We start from the raw sequence: 22,647 nt of genomic DNA on the forward strand, positions 1-22,647 counted from the left end.
GGCTGTAGTGATGGGATGGAACCCCAGGCTGTAGTGATGGGATGGAACCCCAGGCTGTAGTGATGGGATGGAACCCCAGGCTGTAGTGATGGGATGGAACCCCAGGCTGTAGTGATGGGATGGAACCCCAGGGTGTAGTGGTGGGATGGAACCCCAGACTGTAGTGATGGGTTCGAACCCCAGGCTGTAGTGGTGGGATGGAACCCCAGGCTGTAGTGATGGGATGGAACCCCAGGCTGTAGTGATGGGATGGAACCCCAGGCTGTAGTGATGGGATGGAACCCCAGGCTGTAGTGATGGGATGGAACCCCAGGCTGTAGTGATGGGATGGAACCCCAGGCTGTAGTGATGGGATGGAACCCCAGGCTGTAGTGATGGGATGGAACCCCAGGGTGTAGTGGTGGGATGGAACCCCAGACTGTAGTGATGGGTTCGAACCCCAGGCTGTAGTGGTGGGATGGAACCCCAGGCTGTAGTGATGGGATGGAACCCCAGGCTGTAGTGATGGGATGGAACCCCAGGCTGTAGTGATGGGTTCGAACCCCAGGGTGTAGTGGTGGGATGGAACCCCAGGCTGTAGTGATGGGATGGAACCCCAGGCTGTAGTGATGGGATGGAACCCCAGGGTGTAGTGATGGGATGGAACCCCAGGCTGTAGTGATGGGATGGAATCCCAGGCTGTAGTGATGGGATGGAACACCAGGCTGTAGTGATGGGATGGACCCCCAGGCTGTAGTGATGGGATGGAACCCCAGGCTGTAGTGATGGGATGGAACCCCAGGCTGTAGTGATGGGATGGAACCCCAGGGTGTAGTGGTGGGATGGAACCCCAGACTGTAGTGATGGGTTCGAACCCCAGGCTGTAGTGGTGGGATGGAACCCCAGGCTGTAGTGATGGGATGGAACCCCAGGCTGTAGTGATGGGATGGAACCCCAGGCTGTAGTGATGGGTTCGAACCCCAGGGTGTAGTGGTGGGATGGAACCCCAGGCTGTAGTGATGGGATGGAACCCCAGGCTGTAGTGATGGGATGGAACCCCAGGGTGTAGTGATGGGATGGAACCCCAGGCTGTAGTGATGGGATGGAATCCCAGGCTGTAGTGATGGGATGGAACACCAGGCTGTAGTGATGGGATGGACCCCCAGGCTGTAGTGATGGGATGGAACCCCAGGCTGTAGTGATGGGATGGAACCCCAGGCTGTAGTGATGGGATGGAACCCCAGGCTGTAGTGATGGGATGGAACCCCAGGGTGTAGTGGTGGGATGGAACCCCAGACTGTAGTGATGAGTTCGAACCCCAGGCTGTAGTGGTGGGATGGAACCCCAGGCTGTAGTGATGGGATGGAACCCCAGGCTGTAGTGATGGGATGGAACCCCAGGCTGTAGTGATGGGATGGAACCCCAGGCTGTAGTGATGGGATGGAACCCCAGGCTGTAGTGATGGGATGGAACCCCAGACTGTAGTGATGGGTTCGAACCCCAGGCTGTAGTGGTGGGATGGAACCCCAGGCTGTAGTGATGGGATGGAACCCCAGGCTGTAGTGATGGGATGGAACCCCAGGCTGTATTGATTGTTCGAACCCCAGGGTGTAGTGGTGGGATGGAACCCCAGGCTGTAGTGATGGGATGGAACCCCAGGCTGTAGTGATGGGATGGAACCCCAGGCTGTAGTGATGGGATGGAACCCCAGGCTGTAGTGATGGGATGGAACCCCAGGCTGTAGTGATGGGATGGAACCCCAGGCTGTAGTGATGGGATGGAACCCCAGGCTGTAGTGATGGGATGGAACACCAGGCTGTAATGATGGGATGGAACCCCAGGGTGTAGTGGTGGGATGGAACCCCAGACTGTAGTGATGGGTTGGAACCCCAGGCTGTAGTGGTGGGATGGAACCCCAGGCTGTAGTGATGGGATGGAACCCCAGGCTGTAGTGATGGGATGGAACCCCAGGCTGTAGTGATGGGATGGAACCCCAGGCTGTAGTGATGGGATGGAACCCCAGGCTGTAGTGATGGGATGGAACCCCAGGCTGTAGTGATGGGTTCGAACCCCAGGGTGTAGTGGTGGGATGGAACCCCAGGCTGTAGTGATGGGATGGAACCCCAGGCTGTAGTGATGGGATGGAACCCCAGGGTGTAGTGGTGGGATGGAACCCCAGACTGTAGTGATGGGTTCGAACCCCAGGCTGTAGTGGTGGGATGGAACCCCAGGCTGTAGTGATGGGATGGAACCCCAGGCTGTAGTGATGCCGTGACACTGAGCTCATGAAGTGTTTTAATTCGATTTTCGAAAAACATTTGTATTAATGTCAGAGTGATTAGAGGGACAATAGAGCGCTGAGTACCAGGCAGTAAGTTTGGTAGAGCTTGGGGAAGACTAGTTACCTGACTAAGCGGTCGGGCAGACCAGGTAGGCTCTGGTACCATCATCACCTCTCTCTGTGTTGTAGCAGTGGGGTGGATCTGGTGTCGTTCCATGGAGTCATATCTCAGAGGATCACCCTACAGAGAGGAACGACCACACACACTCCTGCACAGAGAGGTACGGGACACACCCCTGCACAGAGAGGTACGAGACACACACACTCCTGCACAGAGAGGTACGGGACACACCCCTGCACAGAGAGGTACGAGACACACCCCTACACAGAGAGGAACGACCACACACACCCCTACACAGAGAGGAACGACCACACACACTCCTGCACAGAGAGGAACGACCACACACACCCCTACACAGAGAGGAACGACCACACACACTCCTGCACAGAGAGGACCGACCACACACACTCCTGCACAGAGAGGAACGACCACACACACTCCTGCACAGAGAGGACCGACCACACACACTCCTGCACAGAGAGGACCGACCACACACACTCCTGCACAGAGAGGAACGACCACACACACTCCTGCACAGAGAGGAACGACCACACACACTCCTGCACAGAGAGGAATGACCACACACACTCCTGCACAGAGAGGTACGACCACACACACTCCTGCACAGAGAGGTACGAGACACACCCCTACACAGAGAGGTACGAGACACACCCCTACACAGAGAGGTACGAGACACACCCCTACACAGAGAGGTACGAGACACACCCTGCACAGAGAGGTACGAGACACACCCCTGCACAGAGGTACGAGACACACCCCTACACAGAGCGGTACGAGACACACACCTATACACAGAGAGGTACGACCACACACCCCTACACAGAGAGGTACGACCACACACCCCTACACAGAGAGGTACGACCACACACCCCTACACAGAGAGGTACGAGACACACCCCTACACAGAGCGGTACGAGACACACCCCTACACAGAGAGGTACGACCACACACCCCTACACAGAGAGGTACGACCACACAACCCTACACAGAGAGGTACGACCACACACCCCTACACAGAGAGGTACGACCACACACCCCTACACAGAGAGGTATGACCACACACCCCTACACAGAGAGGTACGACCACACACTCCCACACAGAGCGGTACGAGACACACAGGAACAGGGTTTGAGTTAAAACCTACAGGAGGGTAGTTCTCCAGGAACAGGGTTGGAGTTAAAACCTCCAGGAGGGTAACTCTCCAGGAACAGGGTTGGAGTTAAAACCTCCAGGAGGGTAACTCTCCAGGAACAGGGTTGGAGTTAAAACCTCCAGGAGGGTGGTTCTCCAGGAACAGAGTTAAAAACCTACAGGAGGGTCTCTTCAGGAACAGGGTTGGAGTTAAAACCTCCAGGAGGGTGTCTCTCCAGGAACAGGGTTGGAGTTAAAACCTCCAGGAGGGTATCTCCAGGAACAGGGTTGTTCTGTGTGTTTGTGTTTTACCTGTGTGTTTGTTTTTTTCCTGTGTGTGTAGACGTGGAAGCAGGACTGAGTGTGAGGTTGACGGTGTGTGTGGAGCCCAGAGGGCGGAGCCTGCAGGTCTATTTGGACCTAAGCCTCACCCCCTACCCTCCCGGCCTGGTACCCGGAAACACTGTCCAGTTTACCAGCTTCCAACGCAGGCTGTCACGGTAACACATCAAACACGCACACACACAGACATACTGAGTATACCGAACATTGCGAACACCTTCCTAATCTTGAGTTGCACCTCAGAACAGCCTCAATTCTTCAGGCCATGAACTCTACAAGGTGTTGAAAGCGTTCCACAGGGATGCTGGCCCCATGTTGACTCCAATGCTTCCCACAGTTGTGTCAAGTTGGCTGGATGTCCTTTGGGTGGTGGACCATTCTTGATAAACACAGGAAACTGTTGAGTATGAATAAAAACCCAGCAGCGTTGTAGTTCTTTACATAAACCGGTGCGCCTGGCACCTACTACCATACCCTGTTCAAAGGCACTTCAATGTTTTCTTACCCATTCACTCTCTGAATGGCGCACATACACAATCCATGTCTCAATTGTCTCAAGACATAAAAATCCTTCTTTAACCCGTCTCCTCCCCTTCATCTACACTGACTGAAGTGGATTTAACAAGTGACATCAATAAGGGATCATAGCTTTCACCTGGATTCACCTGGTCAGTCTATGTCATGGAAAGAGCAGGTGGTCCTAATGTTTTGTCCACCTAGTGTATGTTGTTTTCATAGAGTATCACAATAACTGATATAACAGTGGAAAGGTGTATTAAAACAGAAGGTGTATTAAAACAGAAGGTGTATTAAAACAGAAGGTGTATTAAAACAGAAGGTGTATTATAATGTTTCAGAAGGTGTATTAAAACAGAAGGTGTATTAAAACAGAAGGTGTATTAAAACAGAAGGTGTATTATAATGTTTCAGAAGGTGTATTAAAATAGAAGGTGTATTATAATGTTTCAGAAGGTTTATTAAAACAGAAGGTGTATTAAAACAGAAGGTGTATTATAATGTTTCAGAAGGTTTATTAAAACAGAAGGTGTATTATAATGTTTCAGAGGGTTTATTAAAACAGAAGGTGTATTATAATGTTTCAGAAGGTTTATTAAAACAGAAGGTGTATTATAATGTTTCAGAAGGTTTATTAAAACAGAAGGTGTATTATAATGTTTCAGAAGGTTTATTAAAACAGAAGGTGTATTAAAACAGAAGGTGTATTATAATGTTTCAGAAGGTTTATTAAAACAGAAGGTGTATTATAATGTTTCAGAAGGTTTATTAAAACAGAAGGTGTATTATAATGTTTCAGAAGGTTTATTAAAACAGAAGGTGTATTATAATGTTTCAGAAGGTTTATTAAAACAGAAGGTTTATTAAAACAGAAGGTGTATTAAAATAGAAGGTGTATTAAAACAATTCAGAAGGTGTATTAAAACAGAAGGTGTATTAAAACAATTCAGAATGTGTATTAAAACAGAAGGTGTATTAAAACAATTCAGAATGTGTATTAAAACAAGTCAGAAGGTGTATTAAAACAATTCAGAAGGTGTATTAAAATAGAAGGTGTATTAAAATAGAAGGTGTATTAAAACAGAAGGTGTATTAAAACAGAAGGTGTATTATAATGTTTCAGAAGGTGTATTAAAACAGAAGGTGTATTAAAATGTTTCACAAGGTGTATTAAAACAGAAGGTGTATTAAAATGTTTCACAAGGTGTATTAAAACAGAAGGTGTATTAAAACAGAAGGTGTATTAAAACAGAAGGTGTATTAAAATAGAAGGTGTATTAAAATAGAAGGCGTATTAAAATAGAAGGTGTATTAAAATAGAAGGTGTATTAAAATAGAAAGTGTATTAAAATAGGAGGTGTATTAAAATGTTTCAGAAGGTGTATTAAAACAGAAGGTGTATTAAAATGTTTCACAAGGTGTATTAATATGCTTCAGCCCAGCTTCAACAGAAAAGGTAGTCAGGTGCTGTACTTATTTTGTGTGTTTGTGTGTTGCAGGGTGGGAGGGGTGTATTGTCGTTCTGTCCCAGTCAGCTGTTTGACCATCATGGCCCTGGGAAAGACTGACACCCAGTGAGTCCTCTCTTCTCCTCCTCCTTCACTCTACCTCTTCTCCTCCTCATCCACTCTACCTCCTCTCCTCCTCCTTCACTCTACCTCCTCTCCTCATTCACTCTACCTCCTCCTCTCCTCCTCATCCACTCTACCTCTTCTCCTCCTCATCCACTCTACCTCCTCTCCTCATCCACTCTACCTCCTCTCCTCATTCACTCTACCTCTTCTCCTCCTCATTCACTCTACCTCCACTCCTCCTCCTTCACTCTACCTCCTCTCCTCATCCACTCTACCTCCTCCTCTCCTCCTCATTCACTCTACCTCCTCTCCTCCTCCTTCACTCTACCTCCTCTCCTCCTCATTCACTCTACCTCCTCTCCTCCTCATTCACTCTACCTCCTCTCCTCCTCATTCACTCTACCTCCTCTCCTCATTCATTCTACCTCCTCTCCTCATTCACTCTACCTCCTCTCCTCATTCACTCTACCTCCTCTCCTCCTCCTTCACTCTACCTCCTCTCCTCCTCATTCACTCTACCTCCTCTCCTCCTCATTCACTCTACCTCCTCTCCTCCTCATTCACTCTACCTCCTCTCCTCCTCCTTCACTCTACCTCCTCTCCTCCTCCTTCACTCTACCTCCTCTCCTCCTCCTTCACTCTACCTCCTCTCCTCCTCCTTCACTCTACCTCCTCTCCTACTCATTCACTCTACCTCCTCTCCTACTCATTCACTCTACCTCCTCTCCTACTCATTCACTCTACCTCCTCTCCTCCTCATTCACTCTACCTCCTCTCCTCCTCCTTCACTCTACCTCCTCTCCTCCTCCTTCACTCTACCTCCTCTCCTCCTCCTTCACTCTACCTCCTCTCCTCCTCATTCACTCTACCTCCTCATCTCCTCCTCATTCACTCTACCTCCTCATCTCCTCCTCATTCACTCTACCTCCTCTCCTCATTCACTCTACCTCCTCATCTCCTCCTCATTCACTCTACCTCCTCTCCTCATTCACTCTACCTCCTCATCTCCTCCTCATTCACTCTACCTCCTCTCCTCCTCATTCACTCTACCTCCTCTCCTCCTCATTCACTCTACCTCCTCTCCTCCTCATTCACTCTACCTCCTCTCCTCTTCATTCACTCTACCTCCTCTCCTCCTCATTCACTCTACCTCCTCTCCTCCTCCTTCACTCTACCTCCTCTCCTCCTCCTTCACTCTACCTCCTCTCCTCCTCCTTCACTCTACCTCCTCTCCTACTCATTCACTCTACCTCCTCTCCTACTCATTCACTCTACCTCCTCTCCTACTCATTCACTCTACCTCCTCTCCTCCTCATTCACTCTACCTCCTCTCCTCCTCATTCACTCTACCTCCTCTCCTCATTCACTCTACCTCCTCATCTCCTCCTCATTCACTCTACCTCCTCTCCTCCTCCTCATTCACTCTACCTCCTCTCCTCCTCCTCATCCACTCTACCACCTCTCCTCCTCCTTCACTCTACCTCCTCCTCTCCTCATTCACTCTACCTCCTCATCTCCTCCTCATTCACTCTACCTCCTCATCTCCTCCTCATTCACTCTACCTCCTCTCCTCATTCACTCTACCTCCTCATCTCCTCCTCATTCACTCTACCTCCTCTCCTCATTCACTCTACCTCCTCATCTCCTCCTCATTCACTCTACCTCCTCTCCTCCTCCTCATTCACTCTACCTCCTCTCCTCCTCCTCATCCACTCTACCACCTCTCCTCCTCCTTCACTCTACCTCCTCCTCTCCTCCTCCTTCACTCTACCTCCTGTCCTCCTCCTTCACTCTACCTCCTCTCCTCCTCCTTCACTCTACCTCCTCTCCTACTCATTCTGTCTACCTCCTCTCCTACTCATTCACTCTACCTCCTCTCCTACTCATTCACTCTACCTCCTCTCCTCCTCATTCACTCTACCTCCTCTCCTCCTCATTCACTCTACCTCCTCTCCTCCTCCTCATCCACTCTACCACCTCTCCTCCTCCTTCACTCTACCTCCTCCTCTCCTCCTCCTTCACTCTACCTCCTGTCCTCCTCATTCACTCTACCTCCTCTCCTCCTCATTCACTCTACCTCCTCTCCTCCTCATTCACTCTACCTCCTCTCCTCCTCATTCACTCTCCCTCCTCTCCTCCTCATTCACTCTACCTCCTCATCTCCTCCTCATTCACTCTACCTCCTCATCTCTTCCTCATTCACTCTACCTCCTCTCCTCATTCACTCTACCTCCTCTCCTCCTTCACTCTACCTCCTCTCCTCCTCCTTCACTCTACCTCCTCTCCTCCTCCTTCACTCTACCTCATTTCCTCCTCCTTCACTCTACCTCCTCTCCTCCTCCTTCACTCTACCTCCTCTCCTCCTCCTTCACTCTACCTCCTCTCCTCCTCCTTCACTCTACCTCCTCTCCTCCTCATTCACTCTACCTCCTCATCTCCTCCTCATTCACTCTACCTCCTCCTTCACTCTACCTCCTCTCCCCCTCCTTCACTCTACCTCCTCTCCTCCTCCTTCACTCTACCTCCTCTCCTCCTCCTTCACTCTACCTCCTCTCCTCCTCATTCACTCTACCTCCTCTCCTCATTCATTCTAACTCCTCTCCTCCTCATTCACTCTACCTCCTCTCCTCCTCCTCATTCACTCTACCTCCTCATCTCCTCCTCATTCACTCTACCTCCTCTCCTCATTCACTCTACCTCCTCTCCTCATTCACTCTACCTCCTCATCTCCTCCTCATTCACTCTACCTCCTCATCTCCTCCTCATTCACTCTACCTCCTCTCCTCCTCATTCACTCTACCTCCTCTTCTCCTCCTCATCCACTCTACCTCCTCTCCTCCTCCTTCACTCTAACTCCTCTCCTACTCATTCACTCTACCTCCTCTCCTACTCATTCACTCTACCTCCTGTCCTACTCATTCACTCTACCTCCTCTCCTCCTCATTCACTCTACCTCCTCTCCTCCTCATTCACTCTACCTCCTCTCCTCCTCATTCACTCTACCTCCTCTCCTCCTCCTTCACTCTACCTCCTCTCCTCCTCCTTCACTCTACCTCCTCTCCTCCTCCTTCACTCTACCTCCTCTCCTCCTCATTCACTCTACCTCCTCTCCTCCTCATTCACTCTACCTCCTCATCTCCTCCTCATTCACTCTACCTCCTCATATCCTCCTCATTCACTCTACCGCCTCTCCTCCTCCTCATTCACTCTACCTCCTCTCCTCCTCCTCATCCACTCTACCTCCTCTCCTCCTCCTTCACTCTACCTCCTCCTCTCCTCCTCCTTCACTCTACCTCCTCCTCTCCTCCTCCTTCACTCTACCTCTTCTCTTCCTCATTCACTCTACATCCTCCTGTCCTCCTCATTCACTCTACCTCCTCTCCTCCTCATTCACTCTACCTCCTCTCCTCCTCATTCACTCTACCTCCTCTCCTCCTCATTCACTCTACCTCCTCTCCTCCTCATTCACTCTACCTCCTCTCCTCCTCATTCACTCTACATCCTCCTCTCCTCCTCATTCACTCTACCTCCTCCTCTCCTCCTCATTCACTCTACCTCCTCTCCTCATTCACTCTACCTCCTCTCCTCATTCACTCTACCTCCTCTCCTACTTCACTCTACCTCCTCTCCTCCTCCTTCACTCTACCTCCTCTCCTCCTCCTTCACTCTACCTCCTCTCCTCCTCCTTCACTCTACCTCCTCTCCTCCTCCTTCACTCTACCTCCTCTCCTCCTCATTCACTCTACCTCCTCATCTCCTCCTCATTCACTCTACCTCCTCCTTCACTCTACCTCCTCTCCCCCTCCTTCACTCTACCTCCTCTCCTCCTCCTTCACTCTACCTCCTCTCCTCCTCCTTCACTCTACCTCCTCTCCTCCTCATTCACTCTACCTCCTCTCCTCCTCATTCACTCTACCTCCTCATCTCCTCCTCATTCACTCTACCTCCTCATCTCCTCCTCATTCACTCTACCTCCTCATCTCCTCCTCATTCACTCTACCTCCTCATCTCCTCCTCATTCACTCTACCTCCTCTCCTCATTCACTCTACCTCCTCATCTCCTCCTCATTCACTCTACCTCCTCTCCTCCTCATTCTCTACCTCCTCTCCTCCTCCTTCACTCTACCTCCTCCTATCCTCCTCATTCACTCTACCTCCTCTCCTCGTCCTTCACTCTACCTCTTCTCCTCCCCATTCACTCTACATCCTCCTGTCCTCCTCATTCACTCTACCTCCTCTCCTCCTCATTCATTCTACCTCCTCTCCTCATTCACTCTACCTCCTCTCCTCCTAATTCACTCTACCTCCTCTCCTCCTCATTCACTCTACCTCCTCTTCTTCTCCTCATTCACTCTACCTCCTCTCCTCATTCACTCTACCTCCTCCTCTCCTCCCCATTCACTCTACCTCCTCTCCTCATTCACTCTACCTCCTCCTCTCCTCCTCATTCACTCTACTTCCTTTCCTCATTCACTCTTACCTCCTCCTCTCCTCCTCTTTCACTCTACCTCCTCTCCTCGTCCTTCACTCTACCTCTTCTCCTCCCCATTCACTCTACATCCTCCTGTCCTCCTCATTCACTCTACCTCCTCTCCTCCTCATTCACTCTACCTCCTCTCCTCATTCACTCTACCTCCTCTCCTCCTCTTTCACTCTACCTCCTCTCCTCGTCCTTCACTCTACCTCTTCTCCTCCTCATTCACTCTACCTCCTCCTCTCCTCCTCATTCACTCTACCTCCTCTCCTCCTCATTCACTCTACCTATTCCTCTCCTCCTCATTCACTCTACCTATTCCTCTTCTCCTCCTTCACTCTACCTCCTCTCCTCCTTCACTCTACCTCTTCTCCTCCTTCACTCTACCTCCTCTCCTCCTTCACTCTACCTCCTCTCCTCCTCATTCACTCTACCTCCTCTCCTCCTCATTCACTCTATCTCCTCCTCTCCTCCTCCTTCACTCTACCTCTTCTCCTCCTTCACTCTACCTCTTCTCCTCCATCACTCTACATCTTCTCCTCCTTCACTCTACCTTTTCTCCTCCTTCACTCTACCGTCTCTTCTCTCTGTATTATAACAGTCTCTTCTCTCTGTATCATAACAGTCTCTTCTCTCTGTATCATAACAGTCTCCTCTCTCTGTATCATAACAGTCTCTTCTCTCTGTATTATAACAGTCTCTTCTCTCTGTATTATAACAGTCTCTTCTCTCTGTATCATAACAGTCTCTTCTCTCTGTATTATAACAGTATCATAACAGTCTCTTTTCTCTGTATTATAACAGTCTCTTCTCTCTGTATTATAACAGTCTCTTCTCTCTGTATCATAACAGTCTCTTCTCTCTGTATTATAGCAGTCTCTTCTCTCTGTATCATAACAGTCTCTTCTCTCTGTATTATAACAGTCTCTTCTCTCTGTATCATAACAGTCTCTTCTCTCTGTATTATAACAGTCTCTCCTCTCTGTATTATAACAGTCTGAAGTCTCTGTATTATAACAGTCTCTTCTCTCTGTATTATAACAGTCTCTTCTCTCTGTATTATAACAGTCTCTTCTCTCTGTATTATAACAGTCTCTTCTCTCTGTATCATAACAGTCTCTTCTCTCTGTATCATAATTCGCTTCTCTCTGTATTATAACAGTATCATAACAGTCTCTTCTCTCTGTATTATAACAGTCTCTTCTCTCTGTATCATAACAGTCTCTTCTCTCTGTATTATAACAGTCTCATCTCTCTGTATTATAACAGTCTCATCTCTCTGTATTATAACAGTCTCTTCTCTCTGTATTATAACAGTCTCTTCTCTCTGTATCATAACAGTCTCTTCTCTCTGTATCATAACAGTCTCTTCTCTCTGTATCATAAGTCTCTTCTCTCTGTATTATAACAGTATCATAACAGTCTCTTCTCTCTGTATTATAACAGTCTCTTCTCTCTGTATCATAACAGTCTCTTCTCTCTGTATTATAACAGTCTATTCTCTCTGTATCATAACAGTCTCTTCTCTCTGTATCATAACAGTCTCTTCTCTCTATCATAACAGTCTCTTCTCTCTGTATCATAACAGTCTCTTCTCTCTGTATCATAACAGTCTCTTCTCTCTGTATTATAACAGTATCATAACAGTCTCATCTCTCTGTATTATAACAGTCTCTTCTCTCTGTATTATAACAGTCTCTTCTCTCTGTATTATAACAGTCTCTTCTCTCTGTATCATAACAGTCTCTTCTCTCTGTATCATAACAGCCTCTTCTCTCTGTATCATAACAGCCTCTTCTCTCTGTATCATAACAGTCTCTTCTCTCATTTTCCTCTTCCTTATCCCTCTCTCTCTCCAGGTCATGTGACTCTCCTCCTCCCATGATCCTCTTGGGCGTGTGGGCATTGGCAGGGGCAGAGCAGTGCATTTTGGGCCGGGTCAGAGGTCATGTGGTGTGTGTTCTCTACCTGCAGCTGCAGTGGACTTGTTCTCTGTGTGGCAGTATATACGCACAGGTACAGACACACACACACACACACACACACACACACACACACACACAGTCAGTGTCAGTCTTGTGTGGTTAGTAATCAGGAGTTCAGAGTCTTCGGAAAGGTTATACTAGGTCACACAGCTAACTCTCTCTCTCTTACTTATAGGAGAGGTGTACTCGGTCTCAGCCTCCCTGTAATTCTACCTCTGCTGTGTTTCAGGCCGAAGCCAAGTGAGTTAACAAGTTTATTGTGTGTGTTGGGGTATGTGTTTGCATATTTGTGTGAGTTAATCACGTGTGTGTGTGTGTGTGTACAGGGCAGCTGTAGAGGATGGCAGTGGAGAGGCCCATATTTGGTTCTCCTGTCCAGTAATTTCCGGTTTACTGGGGTTAGCCATGCCCCAGTGGGAAGGGCTTCAGAGGTCACTGAGGGTCAGAGGTCACCTCAGGGTCTACACACGGGGGCGGAGCCTGGTAAGGTCACTTAATCAATCAATCACTTTTTGTATGTCCTTCTTGTGGGCACTTTATTGAGGGGTGAAATGGCACCCTGTCCCTTATATAACATGTTATGAGTCTGAAATGGCACCCTGTCCCTTATATAACATGTTATGAGTCTGAAATGGCACCCTGTCCCTTATATAACATGTCTTCAGTCTGAAATGGCACCCTGTCCCTTATATAACATGTTATGAGTCTGAAATGGCACCCTGTCCCTTATATAGCATGTCTTCAGTCTGAAATGGCACCCTGTCCCTTATATAACATGTCTTCAGTCTAAAATGGCACCCTGTCCCTTATATAACATGTTATGAGTCTGAAATGGCACCCTGTCCCTTATATAACATGTCTTCAGTCTGAAATGGCACCCTGTCCCTTATATAACATGTCTTCAGTCTGAAATGGCACCCTGTCCCTAATATAACATGTCTTCAGTCTGAAATGGCACCCTGTCCCTTATATAACATGTCTTCAGTCTGAAATGGCACCCTGTCCCTTATATAACATGTTATGAGTCTGAAATGGCACCCTGTCCCTTATATAACATGTCTTCAGTCTGAAATGGCACCCTGTCCCTTATATAACATGTCTTCAGTCTGAAATGGCACCCTGTCCCTTATATAACATGCCTTCAGTCTGAAATGGCACCCTGTCCCTTATATAACATGTCTTCAGTCTGAAATGGCACCCTGTCCCTTATATAACATGCCTTCAGTCTGAAATGGCACCCTGCCCCTTATATAACATGTCTTCAGTCTGAAATGGCACCCTGTCCCATATATAACATGTTATGTTTGTGTAGGTGTGTGATGTGGACGCTGACGACCCTCTCCTCCAGTACCTGTCCTGTGTGTGTAGCAGCAGCACCGTGTGTCGCCCCCTAACTCTCATCTGCACACTACACACACGTTCACACACACCTACTGCACGCAGAGAGGGTGAGTTCACACACACGCACACGGGTATGCACTCCATGGCCTCTCAGATACGCACATTCAGTTCACCCACGTGTGTATATGTTTGCAGACTCTGCCCAGCTGAAGAGGTTTACCCGAGGAGACAGAGAGTTTGTGACTCGGATGCCCCCCCCTCTCCAACTCACCTGTACACACATCCTGGAGGAGAGAGAGCGGGACTGAGAGAGCAATAGGGAGACTGAGAGAGTGATAGGGAGTCTGAGAGAGCGATAGGGAGACTGAGAGAGCGATAGGGAGACTGAGGGAGGGAGAGGGAGACTGAGGGAGGGAGAGGGAGACTGAGGGAGGGAGAGAGAGACTGAGGGAGGGAGCGAGAGATAGACAGGGAGGGAGCGAGGTAGACTGAGGGAGGGAGAGAGAGACTGAGGGAGGGAGCGAGAGATAGACAGGGAGGGAGCGAGGTAGACTGAGGGAGCGAGCGAGGGACTGAGGGAGCGAGCGAGGTAGACTGAGGGAGCGAGGTAGACTGAGGGAGCGAGAGAGAGACTGAGGGAGGGAGCGAGGTACTGAGGGAGCCAGCGAGGGACTGAAGGAGAGCAAGGGACTTGGGGAGCGAGAGGGAGGGACAGAGCTAGGGGAGGGAGAGAGGGACTGAGAGTGGGATACAGACATGGAGAGAGGGAAACTGTTTATGTAATCAAATGTTGATCTGTTGTTAATAAATGTTTTCATTTTTCCTGCGTGTTTTTGCTTCTCATCTCTGCCTTACATTCTGTCTAAACAGACAGACAGCAGTAGGATGACCAAACATACACACACACCTGGCCCATCGGTTCTACTGAGACAGCTGGAGACTATAGAAGTGGAGGTGAACTTTGGTCAAGTAGTATACAGGGTCACAAGGTTCTTGAGGTGCTTAAAGTACTTGAATTTGGCACTCTGAAAATCTGACGTTTTCTCAAGTTGGTACTTGAAACGTAGTTGAATTAAAATGAAAGGAGAACAGAAAATGATCAAATATGTTTATGAAAAATATTAGAAAAATGTATTGGTCTTGAATTCTACCCAGTTTAATTTCCTCACGTTCTGTGTTCTGGTTGCCAGGCGAGGTCGCTCATTCCACCCACTCCGCCAGGCAGGTCCAAAACTGACTGATTAGGTGCCGCCAAACATCACATCGATAGCTAAAAGGCCACGTCGATAACCAAAAGGCCAGGCATGTAGATTTAATTCTGCCTGGCAGGATATTGATGTTCATGAATGGGTTTTGCCAGACCTGACGAGGGATGTAGTGGAGGTTAAACGCACCTAAGTGCCGTTTACTCACCTTTGACTGTAGTTATTATTATTATTATTATTATTATTATTATTATTATTGCGTTCCCAGTGTTGATCAACTCTCAGAAGGCTTCCTGAATTCTAATCGCAAATGTATGTTCGTTATGTTGGGCTGCTCCCGCAGATTGGCCTTGTTCGTTATGTTGGGCTGCTCCCACAGATTGGCCTTGTTCGTTATGTTGGGCTGCTCCCACAGATTGGCCTTGTTCGTTATGTTGGGCTGCTCCCGCAGATTGGCCTTGTTTGTTATGTTGTGCTGCTCCCACAGATTGGCCTTGTTCGTTATGTTGGGCTGCTCCCGCAGATTGGCCTTGTTCGTTATGTTGGGCTGCTCCCGCAGATTGGCCTTGTTCGTTATGTTGGGCTGCTCCCGCAGATTGGCCTTGTTCGTTATGTTGGGCTGCTCCCGCAGATTGGCCTTGTTCGTTATGTTGGGCTGCTCCCACAGATTGGCCTTGTTCGTTATGTTGGGCTGCTCCCGCAGATTGGACTTGTTCGTAATGTTGGGCTGCTCCCGCAGATTGGCCTTGTTTGTTATGTTGGGCTGCTCCCGCGGATTGGCCTTGTTTGTTATGTTGGGCTGCTCCCACAGATTGGCCTTGTTCGTTATGTTGGGCTGCTCCCACAGATTGGCCTTGTTCGTTATGTTGGGCTGCTCCCGCAGATTGGCCTTGTTCGTTATGTTGGGCTGCTCCCACAGATTGGCCTTGTTCGTTATGTTGGGCTGCTCCCGCGGATTGGTCTTGTTAGTTATGTTGGGCTGCTCCCACGGATTGGCCTTGTTCGTTATGTTGGGCTGCTCCCACAGATTGGCCTTGTTCGTTATGTTGGTTTGCTCCCACAGATTGGCCTTGTTCGTTATGTTGGTCTGCTCCCACAGATTGGCCTTGTTCGTTATGTTGGGCTGCTCCCACAGATTGGCCTTGTTCGTAATGTTGGTTTGCTCCCACAGATTGGCCTTGTTCGTTATTTTGGGCTGCTCCCACAGATTGGCCTTGTTCGTTATGTTGGGCTGCTCCCACAGATTGGCCTTGTTCGTAATGTTGGTTTGCTCCCACAGATTGGCCTTGTTCGTTATTTTGGGCTGCTCCCACAGATTGGCCTTGTTCGTTATGTTGGGCTGCTCCCACAGATTGGCCTTGTTCGTTATGTTGGGCTGCTCCCACAGATTGGCCTTGTTAGTTATGTTGGGCTGCTCCCACAGATTGGCCTTGTTCGTTATGTTGGTTTGCTCCCACAGATTGGCCTTGTTCGTTATGTTGGGCCGCTCCCACAGATTGGCCTTGTTCGTTATGTTGGGCTGCTCCCACAGATTGGCCTTGTTCGTTATGTTGGGCTGCTCCCACAGATTGGCCTCGTTCGTTATGTTGGGCTGCTCACACAGATTGGCCTTGTTCGTTATGTTGGTCTGCTCCCACAGATTGGCCTTGTTCGTTATGTTGGTCTGCTCCCACAGATTGGCCTTGTTCGTTATGTTGGTCTGCTCCCACAGATTGGCCTTGTGAGCAGTACCTTCACTCACCACTCTGTCCAACGGGAATCTCTGCCATGTCAGCAGACATCCCCAAACAACAACCCACTGGTAAATAGTCGCTGATATTTCATTCAGATATCTAGCTAACTAGGTAGCTCAAGGGCTCTGGCTATTAGCCAGGAAGCTCTCTATGGCTAGACGGATGAAGATAGAAGCTAACGTTGGACGGCGCAAGATCTCAGCAGGACCAGTTGACTGAAATTAAGATAGCTTTAGTCAATAGATGGTCTACTCTGTTCTCATAATGAAATACCCTTTCTGTGCAGCGAGTAGTGAGACAGTGGTGAGTCAGGATGCAATGAAGGAGGCCAAGGAGATACACAGGGAGAGGAGGCATTTAAGCAAGCAGGGAGAGAGGTTCTACACACAGAGAGGAAGCATTGAAGCAAGCAGGGAGAGAGGTTCTACACAGAGAGAGGAGGCATTGAAGCAAGCAGGGAGAGAGGTTCTACACAGAGAGAGGAAGCATTGAAGCAAGCAGGGAGAGAGGTTCTACACAGAGAGAGGGAGCATTGAAGCAAGCAGGGAGAGGGGTTCTACACAGAGAGAGGGAGCAATGAAGCAAGCAGGGAGAGAGGTTCTACACAGAGAGAGGAAGCAAGCAGGGAGAGGTTCTACACAGAGAGAGGAAGCATTGAAGCAAGCAGGAAGTGAGGTTAGTGCTACAGTGATTCCCAATTCGGGGGTCGGGGACCCGTAAAATTTAAATAGGGTTCCTTAAGAAAGTCTAATCTTATCAAACACTAACTTATTTATCTTCCAATGGGTATAGAATACGACTTTTTAGAGTCAACTGGGAGCCTTTTACACTGTTGGAAAACACGTTCATGTCATTGTGTTGGGACAGCCTGTGGGACCTTACATTTTGTGAAATAAAATACAATTTCATATTAATATCATGTACACTGAACAAAACTATAAACACAACACTATACTCAACACTTTACTCTCAATGTCCTGTCTGGTGGAGGTCACTCTGTCATCACCTCTATACTCTACTGTCAATGTCCTGTCTGGTGGAGGTCACTCTGTCATCACATCTATACTCTACTGTCAATGTCCTGTCTGGTGGAGGTCACTCTGTCATCACCTCTATACTCTACTGTCAATGTCCTGTCTGGTGGAGGTCACTCTGTCATCACCTCTATACTCTACTGTCAATGTCCTGTCTGGTGGAGGTCACTCTGTCATCACCTCTATACTCTACTGTCAATGTCCTGTCTGGTGGAGGTCACTCTGTCATCACCTCTATACTCTACTGTCAATGTCCTGTCTGGTGGAGGTCACTCTGTCATCACCTCTATACTCTACTGTCAATGTCCTGTCTGGTGGAGGTCACTCTGTCATCACCTCTATACTCTACTGTCAATGTCCTGTCTGGTGGAGGTCACTCTGTCATCACCTCTATACTCTACTGTCAATGTCCTGTCTGGTGGAGGTCACTCCGTCATCACCTCTATACTCTACTGTCAATGTCCTGTCTGGTGGAGGTCACTCTGTCATCACCTCTATACTCTACTGTCAATGTCCTGTCTGGTGGAGGTCACTCTGTCATCACCTCTATACTCTACTGTCAATGTCCTGTCTGGTGGAGGTCACTCTGTCATCACCTCTATACTCTACTGTCAATGTCCTGTCTGGTGGAGGTCACTCTGTCATCACCTCTATACTCTACTGTCAATGTCCTGTCTGGTGGAGGTCACTCTGTCATCACCTCTATACTCTTTACTGACATCTAAACACATGGCTCTCTCTTTGCAGAACACATGAGTTTTAACCACGCCTCTAAACAGGGAGGTTGTGTCTCATTACCAATCAACTGCCAGGACTGCAGATATGGGAGGGGCTGTAGTTTGGAGAGAGGGTGAGGAGGGGACGCAGGTATGAGTGGTTTTGGTGACAGTTGGAAGAGAGATTGGACTTTACACGCTGAGAGAAGACGAGAAGGTGAGAAGACGAGGAGAGAGGTACTGTAGAGAGAGAGAGAGAGGTAGAGGGATTGAGAGGTAGAGAGAGGTAGAGGTAGAGAGAGAGAGAGATTTGTAGAGAGAGAGCGGTAGAGGGATTGAGAGAGGGAGTTAGAGAAGTAGAGAGAGAGAGCAATAGAGAGAGTGAGGTAGAGAGAGAGAGCAATAGAGAGAGAGGTGGAGAGAGGGATTGAGAGGTAGAGAGAGAGAGCGAGGTAGAGAGAGAGAGATGTGTAGAGAGAGAGAGAGGTAGAGGGATTGAGTGTGAGTTCGAAAAGTAGAGAGAGAGAGAGCAATAGAGAGAGCGAGGTAGAGAGAGAGAGAGATGTGTAGAGAGAGAGAGAGGTAGAGGGATTGAGAGAGGGAGTTTGAGAAGTAGAGAGAGAGAGCAATAGAGAGAGCGAGGTAGAGAGAGAGAGCAATAGAGAGCGAGGTAGATAGAGAGAGAGGTGGAGAGAGGGAGGTAGAGAGATAGAGGTAGATGACTTGAGAGAGGGAGTTAGAGAAGTAGAGAGAGAGCAAGGTAGAGCTAACAACCAGGGGTGAGTACCCCTCTTCTACACATGATGTGTGTGTGTGTGTAACTGTAAACAATGTGTGTGTGTGTGTTGCGTGTCTACATTGGTGTCTGATCAGGGTTCAGCGGAATGTTGCATATCACAGCTAGCCTGGCCCTGATTGTACTTGCTGTCTGCAGTCCTCTGATGTTGTCATACTTTTAGTGTCTCTCCGATATAGTAGTAGTTATAGTAACAGTAGTTATAGTAACAGTAGTTATAGTAACAGTAGTTAGTAGCATAGTAGTAGTTATAGTAACAGTAGTATAGTAGTAGGTATAGTAATGGTAGAATAGTAGTAGTTAGTAGTAGTTATAGTAATAGTAGTATAGTAGTAGTTATAGTAACAGTAGTTAGTAGCATAGTAGTAGTTATAGTAACAGTAGTTAGTAGCATAGTAGTAGTTATAGTAACAGTAGTATAGTAGTAGGTATAGTAATGGTAGAATAGTAGTAGTTAGTAGTATAATAGTAGTTCTAGTAACAGTAGTTCTAGTAACAGTAGTTAGTAGTATAGTAGTAGTTATAGTAATAGTAGTATAGTAGTAGTTATAGTAACAGTAGTTAGTAGCAGAGTAGTAGCTATAGCAGTAGGTATAGTAACGATAGTATAGTAGTAGTTAGTAGTATAGTAGTAACATTATAGCAACATTAGTATCGTAGTAGTTATAGTAGCAGTAGTATAGTAGTATGTATAGTAATGGTAGAATAGTAGTAGTTAGTAGTATAGTAGTAGTTATAGTAACAGTAGCTATAGTAACAGTTGTTAGTAGTAGTTATAGTAACAGTAGTTATAGTAACAGTAGTTAGTAGTATAGTGGTAGTTAGTATCATAGTAGTAGTATAGCAGTAGGTAGTAGTATAGTAGTAGTTATGGTAACAGTAGTATTTATAGTAACAGTAGTAGTTATAGTAACAGTAGTATAGTAGTAGTTAGTAGTATAGTAGTAGTTAGTAGTATAGTAGTAGTTAGTAGTATAGTAGTAGTTATAGTAACAGTAGTATTTATAGTAACAGTAGTAGTTATAGTAACAGTAGTATAGTAGTAGTTAGTAGTATAGTAGTAGTTATGGTAACAGTAGTATTTATAGTAACAGTAGTAGTTATAGTAACAGTAGTATAGTAGTAGTTATAGCGACAGTAGTAGTTAGTAGTATAGCAGCAGTTATAGTAACAGTAGTAGTTAGTAGTATAGTAGTAGTTATAGTAACAGTAGTAGTTAGTAGTATAGTGGTAATTATAGTAACAGTAGTAGTTATAACTATTAGTAGTAGTAGCAGTGATAGTGGTGGTGGCAGTGATAGTGGTGGTAGTTGTAGTAGCAGTGATCGTAGTAATAGTAGTAGCAGTGATAGTGGTGGTAGTATTAGCAGTGATAGTGGTGGTAGTATTAGCAGTGATAGTGGTGGTAGTTGTAGTAGTGGTGATAGTAGTAGAAGTGGTAGTAGCAGTGATAGTGGTGGCAGTAGTAGCAGTGATAGTAGTTTTAGCAGTAGTAGCAGTGATTGTGGTGGTGTTAGTAGTAGTGATAGTGGTGGTAGTAGTTGTAGCAGTGATAGTGGTGGTAGTAGTAGTAGCAGTGATAGTAGTTTTAGCAGTAGTAGCACTTATAGTGGTGGTAGTAGTTGTAGCAGTGATAGTGGTGGTGTTAGTAGTAGTGATAGTGGTGGTAGTAGTTGTAGCAGTGATAGTGGTGGTAGTAGCAGTCATAGTGGTGGTGTTAGTAGTAGTAGCAGTGATAGTGGTAGTAGTAGTTGTAGCAGTGATTGTGGTGGTGTTAGTAGTAGTGATAGTGGTGGTAGTAGTTGTAGCAGTGATAGTGGTGGTAGTAGCAGTCATAGTGGTAGTAGTAGTAGTAGCAGTGATAGTGGTGGTGTTAGTAGTAGTAGCAGTGATAGTGGTAGTAGTAGTTGTAGCAGTGATAGTGGTGGTAGTAGCAGTAATAGTGGTGGTGTTAGTAGTAGTGATAGTGGTGATAGTGGTGGTAGTAGTAGCAGTGATACTGGTAGTAGCAGTGATAGTGGTGGTGTTAGTATTGGTAGTAGTAGTAGCAGTGATACTGGTAGTGGTGGTAGTAGTAGCAGTGATAGTGGTGGTAGTAGTAGCAGTAATAGTGGTGGTAGTAGTAGCAGTGATAGTGGTGGTAGTAGTAGCAGTGATAGTGGTGGTAGTAGTAGCAGTGATAGTGGTGGTAGTAGTAGTAGCAGTGATAGTGGTGGTAGTAGTAGTAGCAGTGATACTGGTAGTGGTGGTAGTAGTAGTAGTAGTATAGTAGTAGTAGTAGTAGTAGTAGTATAGTAGTAGTAGTAGCAGTAGTAGTAGTAGTAGTAGTAGTTGTTGTAGTAATAACAGTAGTATAGTAGTATAGGAGGAGTGGTATTATAGTAGTGGTGGTGGTAGTAGTAGTAGCAGTAGCAGTAGTAGTAGTAGCTGTAGTAGTAGTGGTAGTAGTAGTAGTAGTAGCAGTAGTAGTAGTAGCTGTAGCTGTAGTAGTAGTGGTGGTAGTAGTAGTAGTAGTAGTAGTAGTAGGACCAGCAGTAATAGTAGTTTTAGCTGTAGTTTTATAGTAGTAATAGTAGTAGCAGCAGTGGTAGTAGTAATAGTAGCGGTAGTAGTAGTAGTTTTAGCAGTAGGTTTATAGTATTAGCATTAGTAGTAGTGGTGGTAGTAGTAATAATAGCGGTAGTAGTTTTAGCAGTGGTTTTATAGTAGTAGCATTAGTAGTAGTCGTGGTAGTAGTAATAGTAGCGGTAGTAGTTTTAGCAGTAGTTTTATAGTAGTAGCATTAGTAGTAGTGGTTTTAGTAGTAATAGTAGCAGTAGTAGTAGTAGTTGTAGCAGTAATTTTATAGTAGTAGCATTAGTAGTAGTGGTGGTAGTAGTAATAGTAGCGGTAGTAGTTTTAGCAGTAGGTTTATAGTATTAGCATTAGTAGTAGTGGTGGTAGTAGTAATAATAGCGGTAGTAGTTTTAGCAGTAGTTTTATAGTAGTAGCATTAGTAGTAGTGGTGGTAGTAGTAATAGTAGCGGTAGTAGTTTTATAGTAGTAGCATTAGTAGTAGTCGTGGTAGTAGTAAGAGTAGCGGTAGTAGTTTTAGCAGTAGTTTTATAGTAGTAGCATTAGTTGTAGTCGTGGTAGTAGTAATAGTAGCAGTAGTAGTTTTAGCAGTAGTTTTATAGTAGTAGCATTAGTAGTAGTGGTGGTAGTAGTAATAGTAGTTGCAGCGGTGATAGTAGTTGTAGCAGCAGTAGTAGTAGCACCAGCGGTAGTAGTAGTTTTAGCAGTAGGTTTATAGTATTAGCATTAGTAGTAATAATAGCGGTAGTAGTTTTAGCAGTAGTTTTATAGTAGTAGCATTAGTATTAGTGGTGGTAGTAGTAATAGTAGCGCTAGTAGTAGT

General features: G+C 46.8%; 2 protein-coding genes across 3 annotated transcripts in view; both read left to right on the top strand.

Moving 5' to 3' along the window:
• The window catches only part of LOC139379264 (CTS telomere maintenance complex component 1), a 47,665-nt gene extending 33,502 nt beyond the window's left edge, over window positions 1-14,163 (top strand). Inside the window, exons 15-23 of the mRNA XM_071122063.1 lie at window positions 2,450-2,541; window positions 2,654-3,013; window positions 3,878-4,034; window positions 5,892-5,966; window positions 12,300-12,456; window positions 12,601-12,665; window positions 12,752-12,908; window positions 13,738-13,873; window positions 13,962-14,163. Of these exons, the coding sequence (XP_070978164.1) occupies window positions 2,450-2,541; window positions 2,654-3,013; window positions 3,878-4,034; window positions 5,892-5,966; window positions 12,300-12,456; window positions 12,601-12,665; window positions 12,752-12,908; window positions 13,738-13,873; window positions 13,962-14,074 (1,312 nt within the window). The 3' untranslated portion in view covers window positions 14,075-14,163. The remainder of the gene's footprint in view (window positions 1-2,449; window positions 2,542-2,653; window positions 3,014-3,877; window positions 4,035-5,891; window positions 5,967-12,299; window positions 12,457-12,600; window positions 12,666-12,751; window positions 12,909-13,737; window positions 13,874-13,961) is intronic.
• A 4,450-nt stretch (window positions 14,164-18,613) lies between these two features.
• The window catches only part of LOC139379147 (transferrin receptor 2), a 73,287-nt gene continuing 69,253 nt past the window's right edge, over window positions 18,614-22,647 (top strand). The window contains exon 1 of one of the 2 annotated variants that reach the window (XM_071121988.1): window positions 18,614-18,671. The gene's annotated coding sequence lies outside the window, so the exon portion shown is untranslated. Of the gene's footprint in view, window positions 18,692-22,647 lie in introns of both variants that reach the window. The other variant, XM_071121989.1, reaches the window with a different exon arrangement.

The sequence above is a fragment of the Oncorhynchus clarkii genome, chromosome 21, assembly GCF_045791955.1.
Source record: "Oncorhynchus clarkii lewisi isolate Uvic-CL-2024 chromosome 21, UVic_Ocla_1.0, whole genome shotgun sequence".
In the NCBI taxonomy this organism is placed as follows: Eukaryota; Metazoa; Chordata; class Actinopteri; order Salmoniformes; family Salmonidae; genus Oncorhynchus; species Oncorhynchus clarkii.